This window comes from Choloepus didactylus, chromosome 11, assembly GCF_015220235.1.
Source record: "Choloepus didactylus isolate mChoDid1 chromosome 11, mChoDid1.pri, whole genome shotgun sequence".
NCBI classification, from domain to species: domain Eukaryota; kingdom Metazoa; phylum Chordata; class Mammalia; order Pilosa; family Megalonychidae; genus Choloepus; species Choloepus didactylus.
The window spans coordinates 42,386,235-42,408,776 of record NC_051317.1 but is presented as its reverse complement, the minus strand read 5'-3'; the positions used below and the strand labels follow the sequence as shown (position 1 = coordinate 42,408,776).

At 41.9% G+C, this 22,542-nt stretch overlaps 1 protein-coding gene across 1 annotated transcript in view; it reads left to right on the top strand.

The window, feature by feature from the left end:
• The first annotated feature begins 976 nt into the window (after window positions 1-976).
• The window catches only part of MYO10 (myosin X), a 238,625-nt gene continuing 217,059 nt past the window's right edge, over window positions 977-22,542 (top strand). Inside the window, exon 1 of the mRNA XM_037798873.1 lies at window positions 977-1,472. Coding sequence (XP_037654801.1) covers window positions 1,452-1,472 — 21 coding nt within the window. The 5' untranslated portion in view covers window positions 977-1,451. The remainder of the gene's footprint in view (window positions 1,473-22,542) is intronic.

Below are 22,542 nucleotides of genomic sequence, written 5' to 3'. Positions count from 1 at the left end.
TACTTATCTGGTTCCAAAAAGGTTCCAAACAGTTTGCAGAACGGCATGGGACCCTTTGAAGGACACTGCCCTAGAGTCTTGGTACTCAAAGTGCGGTAACCCCGGCAACAGCATCATGTGGGAGCTTGTTAGCAATGCAGATTCTCAGGCCCCACCCTACTGAACGCCAATCTGCATTTTAACAAATCCCCAGGTGTCTCCAGCGCACGTTCAAGTTTCAGGAATTGCCCTGGAGAAAGCAGGGACTCAGTTCCAGGTGCTTTTGGCCCTTTATCCATCCGACTTAAATCTGCCCATCTCTGTTTCCTTTTATGTCCAGGAAAGGGCTACATTTTAAGGTGCAAATGGCCACGTCCCCTTCCAGTTTACAAAACGACATTTCCCCGCTGCTATGAAAACGTCCTTTAACCTGACTGCAAGAGAGAAACTCAACACGGGATAGCAGCTTCCAGAAATTCTGATTAGCCTCTGTTCTCCGCTTTGATCTTGCCCTGCCGCCGGGGCAGCACCGCGGACCCCGCTTCCCTCCCGGGATCGCTCATCTGAAGACATGCATTTATGAGAGCCGTGTTGAGCCGGTTCCAGGGTCTGTTGAAGATCAAAGGCACACGCACACAAAACCCCAATCCCCTCCTCCAACCCAAGTGATTGCTATTTAGACTGCATCCCCCGTCAGCGTCCATGGGGTGGGCGGAGAGAGGAGAGGGGCCGCTCGGTCCCCGCCTCACTGGCCGCAGAGGCTGAGCCGCCCAAGGCGCAGCATGAGAGTAGCCGGGGTGGGCGTGGCCGGGGTGGAAGGTGGGGAGGTGGCACGCGGGCCGGGCTGGGCGGGGCTGGCTGAGGGCTCGGCCCCCGGGGGGGCGGGGCCTGGCGAACGGGCGCGGGCTAGTGGGGGCGGGGAAAGTCGGATGGGCGGGGCCGGACGAGCGGTCGGGGCGGGGCGTGTGCGCCTATCTGCAAGTCTCGGTCAGGGCGTGAGCCGGCCAAGCCGCGGCCGAGGAAGTCCTCGCCGCTGCGGCGCTCGCTGTGGGTGGGGAGCGAGTCGGGGTTCGCTTTGTGGCCGGCTGTCCCCTGCCCGCGCCGAGCGACTCCGGCCGCAGCGCAGAGGGAGTGGGGCGCGCTCCTGAGCCCCCCGCCGCGGTCCCCCAGCCCCGGGGAAGAATGTGCCACCAGCTGTTCTCAGCTCGGGAGCGCTTCGCCCAGAAGTGAGTAAATCGGAGGAAGAAGAGACAAAGGCTGCAGTTGGGACGCCCGAGTTAGAGACTTGGTTTGGGGCGAACAAAAGGTGAGAAAGACGAGAAGGGGATAAGGCGATGGCAGCGGGGGAGCCCTGCAGGCTCGAGTTTCTGGGAGCCGCGGCGTGACACGCATGGTTTCCCGGGACCTTCTGCTGAGCTGACTTCCGCGAGCTGGAAGCCGGACTCCGGCAGGTTGGGGACTCCGCTGGAACAATGGATAACTTCTTCCCCGAGGTGAGTGCGCCCCGGGCCGGGAGGGGAGGCGCGGGCGACTCGGTGGCCGGTTTGAATCGCTTTCCCTAAAGCTGGGTTCGGGCTCCCCTTTCAGTCCCGATGTCCCCGGGAGCGCGGGATTGTGCTCACGCGCCACGCACCCGCCGCGCAACTTTCCCGGATCCCTAAGAGAGGGTGAAACTCGCTGGGAGTCGCCTGAAATCCACCCCCAGCCCTCACCCCGGGGAGTCTCCGGATGAGTAAGCAGAGGCAGGTTGTTTTTTGCCGCGCGCTCCGATTTGGCTCCGGGACGTGGCGAAGGTGAGTTTCCTTTGCAAGTGGGTGGCTGGCTCGCGGGGTGACCCCGCCGCACCCCGCGCTAGGTGAGGCGGAGGGCGCCGGGGCCAGGGGAGAAGGAGATCTGCGCCACTGCCTCGGGTGCAGGAAGCCCGATAAAATGTACAGCGTGTCCCTGCCTTTCTCCAAGAAAGGTCTGGTCTGGTATTTCCTTCGCAAAACGTGCTGGCTTCCTGTGAGTGGGGTGCACACACTTGGAGGGGAGCCGCTTAATGAAGTGTGAGAAGGGGAGGCGAGCGTTTAATCATTCACCGTTTTCTCTGCCCGCCGGACCTTTGAATTTTAGGTTGTAGTGCTCACCAAGAAGTGTTCTTTTAGGGTTTGGATCATTCCAGAAGATCGTCTCAGATGATCATGTATTTGTGCTGCGACTTTCTTGGGCACATTTTGAATCCGATTTTAAAGGAAAATTCGTTTAGGGGAAACAATGGTTATTTTTAAAGATTCGATGGTCTTTTTGTCATCGAGTCTTAAAACTTGAGGGCGGGGACACCAGTTACTTGTAACTTGACTTGGGAAAGCTTTTTTGTTTCGAGGATTGAGAGTTTACTGTGGTTTCTTGACTCCCTTTGCTTTCTTGGTTATGTTTATTTAATGAATTCTGTTTAAGTTTGGGGTTTGAAGTGGCTCAGAGTAAACTTAGTTGACTTGAGGGAGCCTAATGTGATTTTCATTGCAATCCGAGCTGTGTTTTGGTGAATCCAGGCCAGTTTTGGAATCGCTCAGCAAATCACATTGGTGAGAGTTTGCCTCTACATTAACTTGCTTTATCTGACTTAATTGGATGTAATATTTCAAGCCATTCTGCTTTCTTGATGCCCACTTACTGTATTCCTGGACAACTATTTATAATTGCCAAAGTGATAAATATATTCTTGAGTGATAGAAATAGTTTTTCAAAGTGGTATCTCAGATGAGATGCCCACATTTACTGTGAGAAGTGGTTTGAAAAGGAGTGAATCATCCATCAGTTCATATTTTTATATATAAAAAAGAAATATATGTAATTTGAGATTCCAGCATTTTCAAATCCGTAGACCTTTGTTTGCATGCCTGTGAGAAGGCACCAGAACTTTTTGTCAGAGCTGCGTGTTGTCCAGCGATAAACGACCAGGGATCTCCAGTAATCTCTGCTTAATTGCTTTCATCTGTAAGAAAACCGAGTTTTGTTTTTTTTTCCCCTTGAGAACAATTCTTAACTTTTTTGTTGTTTTTGTTTGGTTATCTTTGTGCTGTGGACCCATTAGAAAGTTTGATGAACGCAAAGAATTTGGTATTCAGTTTGGGGAGGGGGTGAGCCCAGTCCCCATGTTACCTGTCCGTGGACCGCAGGGGGTCCATGGCCTCCCCTTGCGAAGAACTCTGACCCCTAGTGCAAGTAAAGGGAACTGCAGGGTAACTCACGACCCCTGCGATGTCCTGACCCCGCCGTTTCCTGTTGAACTTTGAAGTACTCAAAGTATTTTGGGGGGACGCTATACCTTGGTTCAGTGTAAAGAGACCTGGTTGTTGGATTTTATTTTAATTGTTAATAGGATGTGAAAGCTGGCCTTTAGAGATTATCTCCATCCCCTTTATTTTATAGATGAAGAATCGTAACCCAAGGATGTTAAGTCGCTTGCCCAAGATTCAAGAGCTTGTTATAGAATCCAGAGCTTTTATTCTCTGCTTTGGTATTTCTGGGAAGTTTTCATTTATTTAAAGTTAGGCTTTCTGTGTTGTTTTTGTATTACAAGCTTAATTTCTAGTGAACCTTCAGAGGTCCACGCCTAAAAATAATCTCTTCAAATGGGAAACAAGCAGGATCAGTGAGAAAGGGGAAATAGACTTGTATTGATTGGAGACGCCTTGTTAACACACACCCTGCACACCTCTCTTTGTCTCTCTGATCTTTTATAACAGAGCATCCTTTTGTTCAGTTTTCCAGGGAGGAAGGTGTCATAATGTTCTGTTAGAGTAGAAACAGTAGTTGTGGAAGTGATGTATTTCCAAGGACAGCTAAATCCTACAGCCTCTTTATCTCTAAGAGGTGTCTTGCTGTTCTTTGGTCACTTTTCCCATGGATTTAGGGATAACGATTTATTGCTTGTTGGACAACAGTTTGAAGCTAATGCTGGCAGTTAAAAAAAATTACTGAACTAGGTGTTGCATCTACTAGTTTCATGTTGAATGGCCAGATAATAAGGAAATGGGTGCTACTTGTGAATAGCAGTTACTGGGTAAAGAGCTAGCCCAGGGTTTTTCACTCAACACCACTGACATTTTGGGTTGGATGATTCTTTGTTGTGGGGGTAGTCCGTGCATTGCAGGATGTTTAGCATCATCCTTGGCCTCTACTCACTAGATGCCAGTAGCACCCCTCAAGGTGTGACAACCAAAAATGTCTGCTGACATTACCAAGTGAACCCCGGGAGGGCCACATCACTCCCAGTTGAGAACCACCGAACTAGACCCCTTATGTATAGTGGTATTAACGCTTGTGCATGCTGCAGGCAGAGCCTGCTTGTCTGCACTTGCCTGCTTAAATATCGCCGGCTGGCAGGAAGCTTGTGCCAGTTTGTTGCTGGCTGCTGCCAAAGCTACTCCAGAATTGGAGAAAATGAGTGAGCAAAACTCCCCAGTCGAGTTTCAGTTGCATCACAGCCTTCATTAGGTTTTTATAGCTTCTCTGGAGTAAATTGTGTTTGCATTTCTGGCAAACTTGTTTTTTTTAGCATTTGTAGGCAAGTGGTTGAAAAAGTTTCCTTTAGGCAGAAACTAAGTTTAGGTATGTCTGTGACCAGAAGCAATTAAAAAAAACCCAGCCAAACAAAAAACAAACAGAAAAGGCTCAACCAGCAAGTGCAAACTGGTCATTAATGTTTTGAAGTGGAGGGTAGTTCCCATATCTCCAGGGCCAAGTACAGGTTCTAGAATATCGTTGGTGTCCTGTAAGGACCAAACACAAAAATGAACTTGACTTTTCTGGTCTCTGTCTTAGGAATAGGTGTGGCGTAAGTGCTGTTCAAGCAAAAGGTCTTTTGAGGACTATTAATGATACATAAAAGGACACTTTGGTATTCAGCATAAATATATAAAACAGTACCCAAGTGTGATACTCATAATTGCAAATATAAAAAGCAGGGATTCATGTTTTAAGGGGGGAATTATTAATGGAAAATATTCCAGCTGTACCTTTTTTTCTTATTGCCTGGTTCACTGTGTGTTGGAACAGACCCAAATCTAAAGATGTTAAGTGGAAACACCCATCTCTTTTCCACTTGAGAAGGTACCTTGGTTTGTGTTACCTGGAGTTGTTCATTTATTGGCTTAAGCCTGAAAACAAGATCCTCAGCCTATTTTTCTCCTCTTTTTGTAGTATATATATATATATATTTTGTTTGTAATCTATTGCCATTGGTTTTCTTTTCTTAGTGGAAAATATTAGAGACATTGTTATTTTTGGCAACTGCCTCCTGGCAGCCCCCACCCCCATCTCTAAACATGTAAAAGGAAAGAGTGTGAAGACTTCCTGGCCCCACCAGTCCTGAGGGCAATGCCTTTGGTGTCTCTAAAATTGTATCAGGACACTAGCTCTGCCTTTTCCCACCACAGTTACAGTGCTTTGCCTTTTCTACAGAGTACATGAAGATTGCTATTGGCAAGCGCACATTTTTTTTTTTCTTTCTCCTGCCACGTTGGGGCAAGCAAAGCCCAGTGAGCAGCTGTGAGGACAGTTGTTGCCAGCAGGGAGCCCTGCTCCCCATGGCCAGGTCCAGCAGGGAAGGACTGCTTCCCCGTAGCATGTAGTTTCAGCTCTCACCTCTCACAGAGTCAGGCCCCACACACACTGGCAGCCTCTGCAGTGTTTCACCAGAATGGTGGAGGCAGAAGGCGGAGTGGTTGCTTTCCCAGCTGAGCTGTCTTTCAATGGGGTCACTTTTAGGGACACCACCCTGGAGCAAGCTCTTCTGCTGTCGTGATTGGTAGCACACAGGATACCCTGTTTGCAATGGTTTCCAAACTTCTACAGAAGTGGGTTTCAGAATAACCGGTGCTTAGCATTGCATGTCATGAATTTGCAGGGAACATTCACGAATGAGAAAACAGTGAAGACCATCTTGAGCTTGGCAGTATTTCCCCTTGCCTAAAGAAATGTCCATGGTTGAGTGACAAGTGCCCCATTCTTGGCAGTAGAAAGGGCTTGGCCTTGTGTAGCCCAGCTAGATCCATCACCACCTGTGGGCTCTCAGCCAGGTTATCTGGCCACCCTGGTCCTCAGCTTTCTGATCTGTAAATGGGCACAAGCTTATCTACCTTGCTTGGTTATTAGGAGAATTAGAGATAAGGTTGAAAAAGCATCTGGCACACAGTAGGTGAGTACTAATAAAAGATTAGTTATAGTAACTGTACTTAGAAATGAAGAATGAGTGGTGCTTGATGGTGCATTGAGATATCAGTACTGGCTCACGCCATGAAATCTCAGTGTTGGATCGTTTCCTGTGCAAGACTGCATTTATTCGTTTTCTCTCTTTCAACCTGGACACTGATGGCAGATTATATGTTTCCAAAATCCTGTCTAAAGGACATCTGTATTGCTTATAAAGTCAAATGCTATGACACTGGCACAGAGAGTCGACAACAGAAGGGTACACGGGAAAAATTACACGTTATGTACTAGGGACTATAACTAATAGGAATATCATACTCTATAAACATTTCACTCACTACGTTTATTTGTCAGAAAAATCCTTCAGAGTGTCCCTATGCCTGCTAAGTTCTGAAGCCCAGAGGCAATAGCCTCTTCAAGAACATCAACTAGATATGTCCCGTTTGCTCATAAAGTTGACACGCCTTTTCAACATGAACAGGTTAGAGTGGTCACTGCCTAGACATCCTGATGATCGGGAAAGTGATTAAACTAGAGGAGGGGGTAGCAACAGACAAGGTGGAATTTAACAAAGGATTATGAATACTGAATCTTTACATAATTTTCTTTTCCTTAGTTGCTAGGGTATTAGAATAGTTAGAAGGAAAAAATTGAAATGGTGGAACTGTAATCCATAACATCCTTTGAAATTTGTTATATAGCTACATGTTAAATTGTAATTTGAAAGCTATCCCTTTTTGTGTATATGTTAGATTTCACAATAAGGAAATGACTGAAATTATGGTACTATACCTCATAACTTTGGAAATTTCGTATATAGCTACTAGTTAAATCATATTTTGGAAGATAGTGCCTTTTGGAAAATATGTTACGTTTCATAATAAGAAAATAACAGGAACTGTGGCATTGTAACCTATAATATTCTTTGAAATTTGCTGTCTAACTACTTGTTAAATTGCCCTTGGAAAGTTATCACTTTTATGTATATAAGTCATATTCTACAATAAGAAATATGATAAAAAAACCAAATGCCTTTCCTTCTCTGGTTTTCAAGGTCTTCTGATCTTGTCATTCTTGCTTATTGCTCCGCCCTGTGAATTCTTCTCCAAAAGGGACCCATTACCGTGTCCTGCCTCCGGACCTTTGCATATGCTGTCCTCTCTCTGATTAGATATCCTTCGGGTCTGGCTCCTTTCTGAAACCATCCCTAACAGGTCTAGTTCACAATGACCCTACCTTTCTTTGAACTTGACTCTACCATTTCCCAGCTTGTGCTTGTTAGGGAGAATTTCCCCCATTTAGCTAGAGGTTTCACTTACTTGATGTATCTTTTTCTTTCCGTTTCTCAAATGAAACTGAACCTCAGATGGTTAAATATCTCATTTATAATCACCTCGTTTGCACCTAAAAAGTCCTCAAGAATGGGTATTCTGCCTTTATGGCAGTTACTTTCCTTCAAAGTGCAGATTTTTTTATGATGTGAGAAGAAATGCTTGTAACTACCCCCCCCTTCTGATTATGAGGAATTTTTACTATTCCTTAAAGACAATAATAACTCTGGCTGTTGGGGATTGAATCATGTCCCCCACAAAAGGTACGTTCAGGTCCCAGCCCCTGGTCCTGGGGGTGTGAACCCGTTTGTAAATAGGACCTTTGAAGATGTTATTAGTTAAGGTGCCCAAAGTGAATGGGTGGATCTTAGTCCAATAGGGCTGAAGTCCTTATAAGCAAACGAAATTAGATACAGAAAGAGAAGCCACAGGGAGCAGCCAGAAGCCAGAAGCCCATGGAACCCAGAAGAGAAAGGAGAAGACGCCACCGTGTGCATTACCATGTGATAGAAAGGCCAGGAATCAAGGATCTCTGGCAGACAGCCCCAGAATGTTGCAGTCTTCAAGGAGAAAGCATTGCCTTGCTGATTCCTCGATTTTGGACTTCTCCTAGCCTCAAAACCGTGAGCTGACATATTCCTGTTTAACCCATCCTATTGTATAGTATTTGTTTTAGCACCTAGGAAACTAATAAAATAGCTGATGTTTATTGAGTGCTTACTATGTGCCAGGCATGTTATTTTTAACAACCCTGGGATTAAGGCTCTGTAAATTATACCCACTCTATAGGTGAAGAAACAGGCCCAGAGAGATTAACTGACTGTGTCACACAGCTTGAAAGGGACAGCCAAGATTTGAATCCAGACAGGATATCTCCAAGCCTCTGTGCTCTTCAATGCTGTGTTTTTCTGTCCTGCTGGTGTCATCTTTTCTAGGTTCTTAATGAAGTGCTATGTAAGTAATAGTAGGTGGTCAGTAAATGCATTTTGAGTTGAAAAATTCAAATTTGAATTGAAAACTGCATGCAGCCCACAACCCTAGAAACAGCCAAAGCCCAAGAGCCCTAGAGGAAAATGTTAATCAGCTTTTGAACATGCCACTAATTTTTATTTGGCTTGTTTTTTATTTAGAAAAGATGAATATCTTCTGTTTGCTTATAAAACGTGCTTTCTAAAGTTGGTTGCCCCAACCTCATGAGGCTAGTAGGAAGATTGATACAAAAAAGGCACTTAAAAAACTAGATTTTTGAGAAGTGTTTATTTTATTATAGGAAAGGGTATAAAACACATTTGACCACTCTGCCATCCTCCCCCCCCATCAATTATTGGAGTATTTATCTTCTTTGAGGTCTTCTGATGGAGTCTTCTTTTTTGCTTAAAGATTCTGATTCTGCAGTTTCTCCAGATTGGTTCATTGTCTTTTACTTGTTAGTTTTTTTTTTTTTTTTTTTTTTTTTTTTTTTGCTTATGGAGCAATCCTTGACAGCAGAACAGGGCATTTCTTAAAGAGCATTCCTTGAATAAAACATTTTGCTGCCTTGCTAGGAGCTATTCAGAAAACCTGTCCACTAGGCTTAGAGTAAGAAACTTGAGTTCCCAGTTTAAATCCAGCATCTCCTGTCACATGACATCACATCACCTGACTCTGCCAGTTACAGGAAGAAGTGTTTGAGTTCTTGTGGCCAAACCTGGACACCAGTCTGTTGAAATACTGCCAGAGGAAGGGCATTTTATGTCTGATAACTCTCCCATCACCCAAGCTTCAATATCTCTTCATCGGGATTAAAATTCCCTCTGTAGAAAGGCATTTTGAGCTGTGGTAATTGTAAACAATGCTATGTTCATGTCAGAAAAGAGCAGAGGTAGCCAGGTGGAATTTTTGCACTTGGGAAATAGGGATGCTTCTCCTTTGTTCTTGTTGGTGATTTAAGGGTCAAGATCAAACAAGATTTGAGAATACTGAAATAGAATGCTGTAGCTTTTTACTTGATCTCTTACCCACCACTGGGTCCCAAAGGGATTCCATAATTCTTTTAACTCTTTTTTTTTTTTTTTTGGTCAGTCAGTATCTTGTGAGTAGAAACCACAGACAGTATATAGTTCTAACAGTATTTTAAAATTCTGTTAAAAAATAAGGTATGCTGTAGGCTGCAAGCTATCTCTGCAGCTATCGTCAATATATTTTTGGTTTTTATTAGCTTCATAGATACTTAAATTGGGTTACTAGGAATGTATTTAGTGTTATGAGTGTTCTCTTTCAATGTCATTCTTAAATACTTTGATTCTTTACTTAATCCTGCAAAGAATATGTATTCAGTTTAGAAAATTTAGAAAACGTCATAAGCAAAAGGCAAAAAATAAGCTCCCTGAGTCCCACCACCCAGAGATTTTCTTAATGTTTTATGGTATATGCTTTGAGACTGCATTTTCTATGATTATATATATATATATATATATATATATATATAAATATATATATATATAAATAATATTTTTTTTTCTGCAAAAGCATACCCATAATGTTTTCCACTTAATAGTTTATTGAAAAAGCTTTCAGTGTTATGAAACTTGTATGTTTACAGGAAGACCCTATTATTTCCAAGGTGGGGGGGTAAGAATACAAATTCAGGCCCATACACCACATAGTTAAATATTTAAAAGTTACAAATCAAGCTTACAAAACTGTTAAGTAAAATGTGTTCTGTTCTCCTACGGTGACCAGCATACTTTCATGAGGACACAATTGAAAACCGTGTTGAAAGCTTTAGTTTTTACTGCGGGAAGTCAGCAAAATATCCAAGATGAATCAATTTAATTATAGTTACGCATGTCTGGATGTTCTCTTGATGTTTTGGTGATATTTGCATGAGTAATAAAGACATATACTCGTAATATAGTCCCCATAAATCTATTTTTCTTTCTCTTATTTAAGTAAAATCACTAATTATATGGTTATAGTCAAGGTTTTCCCAATAATCTGGTTTTATTGATAGTAGCATCAAAGTAGACCCCCTTTCTGAGTTATTGTGGTTCTTAGCTTGTTTAATATGAATTTCAGTTTGGAGAAGTTCTGCTTTGCTGAGGTAGGGCAATAGTTACTGGTATTTTCTGTAGTATTCATAACTGAGATTTGAAATGAGTGGGGTTACATGGTAAATTAATCCTATCACAGGAAGTACTACAAAATAAATTTTGTTATGTAAGTCATTATCATTGCCTTGTGATTTTTCACCATTTCTTGAAGCAATATCTAGGTCTGTCAGATATTTCTTGAATTGCTCTTCAAATTTTTAAATGCTGGATAAATTATAAAGAAAACTAAAAACAGGTATTGGTTAATTCATTAAAAATCTGTTTTCAGTTGAGAATAGCTTGAGCATATTGGCCAGAAAATAATCTATATAAAAATGTTCTGATATTATGTGTGTGTAAATCCTTGTCTTCCTAAACATGCAAATGTCTTTATGTCTTTATTCTGATTTTTAAAATATTTTTTTGAAGTATCACTTTCATTACGTGTTTCACATGTTGTGGTTTTTGATTTAGAAAAACTGTTCTAAAATGTAAAAAAACTTTTTTTTTCAAAGTAAAATGGCCAAATTAGATCTGTTTGAGGTTCTTGGAAGCTTTTGCTAATATTGTTAATGTTAAGCAACAGTTTATAGCAAATAACTGTGGATAGTGCAAATTCAAAATTAATAGTGTCATTTTCCACCACAGACCATGGTTCATTCTTTTTGAGGAACTTTTGTTTATTTCCTTGATTTTTTTGTTGTGCTGATTATGCGCAGGGTCCCGCGTGTCTGCATTTAAGGGCAGGCCCGCTCATTTTTCTTTTTATTGCTTACGTGGCATTTCTTCACAGGGATGTATCACATTATTTATATGACCATTTAGGTTAGTTTCTAGTTGTTTGTTTTTATAGGGCACAGCACACGAATTTTCTTCTAACTTAGATCATTGCATGCTTGTCTGATTATTTTATGAGAATAAAATTTTCCAGGAGTGGAGATGTTTGATCAAAGGGTTTGCACATTTTTACCTCGATTATTTGGCAATAGAATTTTATGAGAGGTGTCAGTGCAGCTTTGCAGCAGGTGCAGCTGAGGCACCCATGTGTCATGATGTGTTATTAATGATAGCAGGGACCTGGTAACTTCTTATTAGAATCTTAATGAAAATGCATAGTTTCGCTGAGGAAGTAAGCACACAACACTAGATTTACACTTCCACTATTTGGTTCTTCTTGGAGATGAGAGCAGAGGGGTTCTCAGTTAATTACATCCAGTCCCCAGAGAATCCCAGCTTGGTTGCTGATGTTCATTTAAGGCCCAAGCACACACGGGGGAGCCTGGCTTTACACCTCCTGGGGACCCATAGGCCATTTAGGGATTGTTTGTATGGATTTTTGTTTTAATTCTCATTCCTTGGCGTGGTGAGTAGCCTTCTGGGGCACCTTCAGTTAGGCTGTGATCTTTGTTCTGTCTGCATTAAACTAACATACAACAGTGTTGTTGTTACTGTTTTGTGTGTGTGTGTGTGTGTGTGTGTGTGTTCTGGTTATAAAGCTTTATTATTTCTTACCCCAGGAAATCTTTTCCTGGACTTTGGTGGTCACTGCTGGGTGAAAATGCAACGCACCTTTTAGAAATGTGACAGTTTGAAGAAACCAGAACTCAGGTTGAGTCTGGCCATACAAAAACCAGCATGAGTTCGCAAAACCGACCTGTGCAGATGGGTGAGCCAGCCGTTCTCAGAAACAAAAACAAAACCCTCGCCCGGGTAAGATATTGAGGGAGATCTTAATGATATGGGAATGCTCAGGAATGACTATGGTTTGTTAATTTTCTTGTGGTGTGGAAGGAGCATATTGGAAGCAATGTATTATTTCAGGATTCTTTTTCCTATTCCTTTGTTTTATTTTGTCTGGAATTTTTTTTTTTTTTTGATAAATTAAGTTAATTAAAAAAACACAAAACCCTAGCACGGATGCAATAATATTTTGCCTTGGTGGAGGGGCTTTGAAGCCAGTGGGGTCTTTCTGCTGTGTTTTCACTGTTGCCCGCGAGGGTGCTTCCCACCCTCCCGTCCTCTGCCCTGGAGGCGGCCGAGCAAGTGGCCCCCGGCCCAGCCCTCACACCCTGGCACCCCTGCCCGCTGTCCTTAGGGGTCTTAACAGTCTCCTCTTAGACCAGCATGAAGTGCATCCCCTGAACCTGTGCTGCCCTGGGACTGACTCTGAGCCGTGTGCTGTATTGCGGGAGGGCAGAGGTGAAGGCCGACATGCAGTTTTCAACTTCAGATTTTCAGATATGGGCACTTTCGTCTTCTTTTCAGGCCTTCTCAGCTTCGGTCCCCTTGGCATGTTGGACCATTTAATTCTTTATTGTGGAGGCTGGCCTGTGATTGTAAGATGTTTAGCAACATCCCTGTCCTCGACCCAATAGATGCCAGTAGGACCGTCATCCCCTAGTTGTGACAACCGAAAATGTCTCCAAATGGTGCTAAGTGTTCCCTGGAGGGCAGGCTGAGAGCCACTGAGCTGTCAGTACCTCACTGGTGCTTTTCTTAACCCCCTCCATCTTTTCTTTCTCTTTCCCTTCCTTCCTTCTTCCCTCCCTCCCTTCCTTCCTTCCACCAGAGTGACCTCTCAACTCCATTTGGAATCTCTCAGCCACTGAAACTTTATTTTGTTTCATTTTGCATTCCCCTTTTGGTCAAGAAAATGTTCTCAATCCCACGACTTCGGGTCCAGATTCATTCCCCGGAGTCATATCCTGTGTTGCCAGGGAGATTTGCAAGTGTAAGGACTTTTTGTTTACAACTAGTTTTAAAAAATAAAAAATATATATGCATGCATATATATACGTATATATGCAAATATATATAAAATGCATATTTAGCATCATGCTTCCTAAAAAAAAGCATATTTAGCATTATGCTTCCTAACTGAGGCAGTCACAGGTGTTGGAATGGGAAATGAAGTATCTTATAAGCCCTATTGCCCAAGGGTTTTTGCCCACAGGTAGTAGATGTACTATGTTTGTTGTAAAGAAGTGGAGTCTTCAGTAGGCAGTGTTTTTGGACTGCTTATAGTTTCCTAAGAAGATAAAAGTTAGAAGCAACCTCCCTCCTTTTCACACTTGTTAGGATGGGATCCATCATCAGAATACTACTTTATCAACCATAGATACTGTTATTCCCAAATATTTTCAGTTTTAGGGATTCTCTCAAAAGTAGATGCCAAGTTCAACTTCAAAAATATGAAGTTCAGCTACAGACTATAAATTCCAACATTAATTATTTTCAGACCTTGAAAATCACTGAGGTTCTTGGGTGTTTCTCACCGTGAGGCAGCTTATTCAGATGTAACAGCTTCATTCTTGGCTTTGACCAGGTATGCTTGGTTAGCGTACTGTATTTTTTTTTTATGTTCTAAAACCATGTTCACTAAGGTTCTCTTAGAAAAGGCCAGTGTCTTTTCTGTAAGATATTTAAAAGATGGCATCACGCATTGCTTTTCAAAGTATGTATCCAAAGAAAAACTATCAGATAAAATGAGCTCTTTGTTGTGAAATTATGAGAAATGGATTCTGCCATACGGTATTAGTATTTTGAAGAGTGAATGTGCTGGTTGTATATATTATGTCCCCCAGAAAAAGCCATATTCTTTGATGCAGTCTTATGGGGGCAAATGTATTAGTGTTGATTAGGTTGGAACATATTGATTCAGTGTTTCCATGGAGATGTGACCCAGTCAGCTGTTGGCAAGACATTTCATTGGGTACTTTCCATCGAGGGGTTGCCCCACCCATTCAGGGTGCGTCTTAATTGGATCACTGGAGTACTTTAAAAAGCCACACAGCCCAGATGCTGGAGCAGTTGTGAGTGACATTTTGGAGAGCAACTGAGAGTGACATTTTGAAGAGGAGCTGCAACTAAGAGAAGACAAAATGCCCCAAGAGCAACATTTTGGAGAACGCCATTTTGAAACGCAACCCGGGAGCAGACGGATGCCAGCCATGTGCCTTCTGAGCTAACAGAGGTTTTCTGGATGCCCTTGGCCATTCTTCTGTGGAGGTACCCTATGGTTGATGCCTTAGCTTGGACACTTTTATGGCCTTAAGACTGTAACTTTGTAACTAAATAAACCCCCTTTATAAAAGCCAATCCATTTCTGGTATTTTGCATTCTGGCAGCATTAGCAAACCAGAACAGTGAACAAGTCAGGGACTCTTTGCATCTGAATAATTTGTGTAGCTATGTTTCCACAATAGGTATTATTTTCCAATGTTTTACTATAAAAAGTTAAAACAGGAGTCAACAGTTCTAAGAGTATACACATGGAGAGCAAACATAGTTCTAGCTAGGCTGTGTTAAACCTTTTTCTTCTGTCGATGGTGTGCAGAAGAAGTACGCTTCGGAAATTGAAAAATCTGTTTCTTTCAAGGAGTTCAGCAGATTCTTAATACGATATAACTTTATTTCACCTTTTATCTTTGAGGTATCAAGTAGATCGGTTGTACCAAAACTCTGAGCACAAGTTTATTTTACCTGAGGCCCACCGTCAGATGACGGGGTCAGAAATATACCTTGGGTTTTTATGTCCTTTGAGTCTCTTGAAATCCTTGTTGGCTCTTAAACTTATACCAGATCCCTAAAACTGAATCTTGAGGGTAATATGAGCATGTGAAACAAAGAAACAGGATATCTTCAGAGGAATTAAAGATCCACATGGGGATTTTCTTTTGCATTATGATGAAATGTTTGATGGAGTTGAATAGCTATTCCCTCAAGGAAAGCAGAATTTTGGAGATATATTTTAAAAGATGGTATATCTTGTCTTTATGATAACCTAGCCTAGGACAAAAATACTTTTTTTTTTTTTTTTAAATAATAAAGTTCTCGTATTCTGACAGTATTCTCTAACTCAAGTCAATGGTTTATTTGACAAAGCCAGGAACTACAGTGCATACTTAGGATTTGATATTGTCAGGAGTTTGGGTAACAATTTGAATAAGTGATACTCTGCATTGTGGCTTGGCCATTTTATCCTTTCGGCATCCATGCCACCTGCATTTTTCTTTTATCCAGTTTTTTAAACTAGTAAAAGTTTGTTGAACACTTAACACTGGTAGGTTGAATTCTGCACCCCAACAGCATGTTCTTAATTTTAATCTCCATGGGTGTGAACTCATTTGTTAATAGGACCATTGGGGAGAGGTATTATTTTTTTTTAATTTTAATAATATATTTTATTTGCACAATATATACAAAATCTTATCATTTTAACATGCAATGATATAAAAAATTATTAATGAGCTATTTTACACCCTTTTTTTTTTTTTCCTGTAAAATATCTCCAAAATTCAGCATGCATTTTAAAATTCATAGTACATCCCTTGTCAGACTAGCCACATTTCAGCTGCTCACCAGCGCCATGTGGCTTGTGGCTGCTGGACTGGACTGCACAGCTTGTGGAGTTTAGCAGTTCCTCCTCCAAGGGTCTACATGATCCTACGGGGGAACCTCTGAGGACATGGAGAGATGTATTCTTACTTAAGGTGTGACCCAGCTGAATCAGGGTAAGCCTTAATCTGTATTACTGGAGTCCTTTATAAGCGGAAGAAATTTGGACACAGTCAGTGAGCCAGAAGTTGGAAGTCAGCAGAAACTGGGAGAGCTGAAGCAAGGAGAGACAGATCACCAAGTGACAAGAGGCAGAGGTGCAAGCCAAGGAGCCCCAAGGACTGTGGCAAGCCAGCATCAGAACGCTAAAGACTTGGGGGAGAAAGCATGGCTTTGTTGATGCCTTAATTTAGGACTTCTAACCTTCCAGTTGTGAGCCATTAAATTCCTGTTGTTTAGCTAACCCATTGTGTGGTATTTGTCATAGCAGCCTGGCAAACGAAGTCACTTACCATGTACTGGGACTGTGCTAAATTTTTTACATGGATTAATTCATTTAATCTTCACAGTAGTCTTATGCATTTGGTACTGTTTTTATCTCCATTTTACAGAAAGAGCAAACAGAGGCTTGGAAAAGTGAGGTAATTTGCCCAAGTTCACACATCTAGGAAGTGGTAGAATGAGGATTTGGACTCAAAGAGATCTAGCCGTGGAAACTTGAATTTATTTGGAAGCAATGGCCGTAGTTCATGTAGAAGGAGGTAAAGATAGAACCTGTGTGGAAATTTCCAGGAATAAGGGTCTGCTGTTCCATGCAGACCAGACCAAAGTCATCTAATACAAGCCCCAGAAGAATTACCCATTTTTGCCTGAGACTGGATCAAGGAATAGAACTTTTCTTATAATCAAACAAAGTAAAACCACAGGCCTTCTGATTGTTTTCGTTACAGCAGCATCTGCACACTCATTCTGAGTGATAGACGTGGTAGGAATTCTGTTTGGGGAGCAGATTCAAAGAATAGTTTTAACAAAATCTTTGTAAGATTCCTGGGAGCATCCAGGAATGGAAAGTTCCCACTGAACTTCCAAATTCATTTTTATTGGATTTTGTTTGTTTCTTTCTGGTCCTGTGTTTGGTAAACTGCAGAATCCCGTGAAGTGTTGTAGAGAAGGGAGTGTTTGCTTTAGAATCTGTGCACAGTTTGTGAATCTTGCTTGTCATCTGCTGAGCTGATGGCGTCTGTCTGCTTTGTGGCAGATGTAAGTGCAGGCAGCTGTCTCTTCAGTTTCGCGTATTTGAGCTGTTCACCGCTTCCTTGCAGAGATGAAGTGCTGTTTCATTCAAGTTCAGTGATAAAATTTTTAAGGAATCAGTGTGGAAATTGACTTTCCTTTTACAGATGTGAGATTTTAAAAGATAAAAATTATTGATTCTACATTTAAATCAACTTTTAAAAGTTAAAAGTTGAAGTTAAGGTGGTTATTTTTGGTAGCAGTGAATGTTTTTCATCAGTGGATCCTAGGGAATGCTGAATTTTTAGATATATTCTTCGTCATAAAGTGTACAGCCTGGATATTGCTGGGGGGGTTGGGGGCAGGGATGGGGTGAGAGTTATGTTTTATATAAAAAAGTGATTCTCATTTTCTTCCTCCCTAGGGAAATTTGGCAATGCCTGGAAACATTTTTTTGGTTGCTAAAACTGGTGTGGGGAGGGTACTCTTGGTGTCTAGTGGTCAAAGCCAGGGATGCCACTAAATATTCTAAAATGCCCAGGATAACCTGCTCAACAAAGCTTCATTTGGTCTAAAACACCAGTAGAGCTAAGATTGAACCCTAGTAGGAAAGATTGACTTGTTTCTCTAAGAGTCTATCTTTTTGTATTTTGTTAGAATTTTCTGTGTTTTCTATGTAAAGTTATTACTGCTAAAGTAATTCCTGTGGTGTACTTTGTGTGTATGTGTGAAAATGATGCATTCTTCTGATTTTTATTTAATATAATATTTATTACAACATATCTATAGTTATGCCTGTATTTATAGTTATATCTTAGATATATTTATTCCAAAATTTATTTCTGTGACATTAGTGAATAGTTGGGTTGTGGTTGTTTGAAGCTGTATGTGCCCTAGAGCAATATGTTCTTAAATCTAATCCATTCCTGTGGGTGTGAACCCACTGTAAGTCGGAACTTTTGATGAGGTTACTTCAGTTAGGTGTGGCCCAGCCCAATCAGGATGGGTCTTAATCCTATTAGTGGAGTCCTGTGTAAGCAGAATGAAATTCAGACAGAGACAGAGAGAAAACCACAGGAAGCAAGAAGCTGAAATTCAGTCACCCAGAAAAGAAGGAAGAGACCAGGGGTGGCTGCCACGTGCCTTGCTATGTGACAAATTAAGGACCAAAGATCACCAGCAGCCGGCCCCGGATCTCTGGTCTTTGGGAAGAAAGCATAGCCTTGATGATGCCTTGATTTGGACTTTATTTTAGCCTCAAAACCATAAGCAAATAATTTCACCTCTTTACCCTTAACCATTTTGTGGTATTTGCTTGAGCAGCCTTAGAATGTGAAATATGGGATATTAAATATTTTTTCCTAGGATTTCTTAACTATGAGCTTCCGTTTATCCTAAAATGCAAAGGAATAAACAATAGGACTAGTTTGGCCTGAGAGCAGCAGGAAATTTATATGTATATGTATATGTATATGTATATATGTATATGTATATATGTGTGTGTATATATATATAGATTTCTGAGATGGAAGAAAGAACGACTCACGTTAGTGATCAGCCCTCCACTCTCCAGAACTCTTCATAGCATTTGATTATTTTAGTTAATAGCAAACACTTGAGTTACTGACCCTGGTCCTGTAAGAGGTAGCCTCTCTGAACAGGTCAGGTGAACTTTTATCAACAAGCCTTACACCTTCTCTTTTCTTTGCCACTTCTCCCAGTCTCGGTGTGTGATGTTTCTTTCCTGCTTAGTTTTCACCTAGCGTGTTGTTTTCTTGCCAGCCACAGGAACGAATCACTCTGAAAGCGAGGTAAGGGCAGTTGACTCAGCAGGCAAAACTCATATTTGCTGAAAACAAATGGAAGCACACTTTTAAGTGCTCTCACCAAGGAAGTGAAGTTGTGTTGGTCTTAGAGTTCTTTGGATTTATTCTGTGGTTTGGGAGTGAGTTCTTTCCATGTCTCACCTTACCTGCCACTCCTAGTTGTAGAAGGGTGGGGTAGGTGGGGGAATGTAAATTAATCTGATTTCAGTTGACTTCATTGCTGTAAATGAGATATCTTTCTAGATCGACTTTGGTATTGTGTATGCTCTGCTTGTTGGCTGGGATTAAAGGACTCCTCAAGGCGTGAACGGTGGTGGCGGTAGCACAACACTGTGGATGTAATAAATGGCACTGAATGGTATGCTTGAAAGTGGTTAAAAGGGGAAGTTTTACATTGTGTGTATGTTACCACAATAAAAATAGATTATAAAGAGACGGCACTACTATCTGTTGATCAACATCTGTTGATCCATTATTAAATGGATAATTTGTTGAGTGTTAGCTGACCCTGGCGTGGAAGTAAGGTCTCTGGAGATGGTTCGTGATGGAAATCTGGGCTGGGAAGGTTGGTAATGAGGCCTCAGCAGTGGCATCTTTACCCAGGCTAGGATTTAACAACCGAGGGGACCAAACGATTCCATTGGAAAGGGACGTGCTCCAAATATTTACTCACCAGCTTTGTTAATTCAGATTAATGGTAAGAAACTCAAATAAGTTGAGATATCTTTGCTTGGTTGATCCCTGCTCAGTAAAGCCCAATGCTGATGGAATTCAAATGTGATTCAGTCATGCCCAGGAACTTGGGTTACTTGGCCTGTTGTGAGACTAAGTATACCTAAAACCAGCAGGTAGCAGCTAGTGAGATTCCCACCCCCCACTATTATTGAGACCATGATAATATGGAAGGGGAGCTGCAAGACACCAAGGAAGTACAATTGATAAATTGATGGACTTTGGAAGATTCCATTGATCGATCTAGAAGCTATAAACCTCTAATCTAACAACAACAACAACAATCGCAGACATTTTCGAGGCATTTATTGTTGTCATTTGCTTTTCTAAACCCTTTATATACATCATCTTCTTGAATCCTCTGCATGTTAGGAGACATTATTGATCCCATACAGTGTTGAACAACCTGGCTTAGAGAGATTAAAACTTGACAAGTCACACAGCTGTGCTTGGCAGATGGGATTCCAAGTCTCTTGTCTGCCTCCAGAGCCTGTGGATTCATTTCTTCTCTTCCAAGTGGGTATCTTAATTACCCTCCATATCACCACTCTCACGGTCAGATAGATTGCCAGTACAGAGGAATAACCGTGGGATTGTAAAATGTTTGGACTTTCCCTAGTGCCGTCGTGTCCCACACTAGTCAAGGCTACTTTCATGGTTTGTGTACCTACTTGAAAGTGTGTTTTGTCTTGGACTCCCTCAAATGTAGACATGTCTGGAGTTGGAAACTCAGTATTTACAAATAGGCAAAACAGAAGTGGTGGACTCGGCAGAAGAGATCTACAGAATTCACAGTTAGTGACATAGTTGGGCCACACAGGCTTTGTCGGATGTCACTGCACTCAGCAATGAGATAACTATGAGATATATTTATTTGCCTCTTTTGTTGACCACTCTCTGCCATTGCAGACTTACTGATGATAGATAAATTAGTTTGTATGGATGGGCCTTGTGAGCTTTGTGGAAGATTCCAGCAGAAGCTGATGAAGGTCTCTGGGAACGTCATCACAGATGGGAATCAGGTAGGGTGGGAGTGGACACAGGCTGCACTGCCCTGCAGGTGGGCTCTGGTGGCGAGCTCTCAGCCCCACTGCCCTCACATCTGATGAGGAGTACTTCATTCTGCCCCTAGCTTCAGATCTTGTATTCTAGGAAGAGACACCTTCTTAAACTGGTGACTCAGCTCTCAGTACCACACTGGAATGCGTATTAAGGTCTTTCTCATTTTGTCAGGATCAGACACAAATTGCTGATGTTCTTTTGCCGTTCTTGACTCTACACATCACCCCAAGAGGGTTCTCCCAGTTGCCTGCTTCCAGCTAAGAACCCATTGTTTCCTGCCTTAACCAAAATCAGATAGACGTTTTCAACATGGAGACGCAGAGAGCAACCCTTATTGGGACGGATATTCTCCTGCTGGTGCCTCTTAGCTCTCCTCTTGTCTCTGTGTACCTGTTTAGCAAGTGTATCCTAACCCCTTTCTAGCCTCCTCACCACAGGTCTAGGCTTGGCTGCAGCCCTGATTTTTTGCCTGTCTCATTTCTGATCTTTACTACGTTTCTCTTGTAGACCCAATATCTTGTGGACCCCTGGCCACATCCAAACCACATATTACACACCTGCCTCTCCTTTGGGCACTCGTCACTGCCCAGAAGTGGTCTTGGGCCAGCTTTCCTACTGCCAGCTGTCCCAGGCTCTCTTGCCTCTAGCCTCCTCTGCAGTTTCTGACTCATTACTGTCCTGGGGTCTCACTGGTGACAGGCCTTATTGTGTCCTTCTCCAGCTGGAGGATCAACTCTGCAGATGGAATTTTTTGAAAGATACAGACCTGTAAAGAAGGAGATTCTCCAGTATAGGGAGTGAAACTTGAAGTTAATCATTCAGTCCTCAGTTTCACATGGCCATACAAGGAGATGCACAAAATTGCACTTTGTAATGTTCACCGGTAATTCATATGCTGCAGGGCTGGATTCCTTCCAGAATCCAAGCATACAGCTCCACGCTTTGTTGCTAATCAAAGAACAGTTGCTCATCACTTTAGATTTGGATTTTTAATAATTAATTGGTAAGAGTTGTAAGAGAATATTGATAGCTGCTTATATGCATTTCTATTTGGTGAATTTTGGGCAACTTTAAATTTTGCCTATGAAGATGGTTTGTTTTATAACTTGGGAGAAAGCAATGATTTGTGATATTTACATCAGGATGTCAATCACAAAAGAGTAGATGCACTGCAAAAATGTTTGCTCCTTTTTGGTGAACTCTGTTAAAACCAAAGGGAAGATAGAATCAGTTGGTGGCTTTCTTTCTCTTCTTTGTCGTCTTCTCTCTTTTTTTTGAGGAATAAACAGAATTTCCTTGCATTCTGGTGTTCAGTTGGCAGGAGGCCAGGAAGTGTGCCTACGCTCAGGAATCATCACAAACCAGGCTAACTGAAAAAGTCTGACTTGCTGGAGGCTGAAATTCAATACCGGGAGGTAACATGGTGTGTGTATGCGTGTGTGATGGGGGCAGGGTGCCCGGACGTCTGGAAACTTTAACCCCTGGCAGCTATAAATAGAAAACTTACTCACTTGGGTGGCTAAAATACAGTCGTTTTAAAATAAAGGGTTTTATTCTGCCATTTGGTCAAAATTGAGTTAGGATTCAATAGATTATGTCTAAGACCAGCCTAAGAAAATACTCATTTTACTTTTTATTTGAGCCAAGTTTAATAAACAGCGCTGTGTGACAAGCACATTAAATAATCAAAACACGTTCCTTCAAAAAGCTTATTCTGAATGGAGACATAATGTACACAATGATACAATTTTTAAAACTTTTTTTAAGACCTAG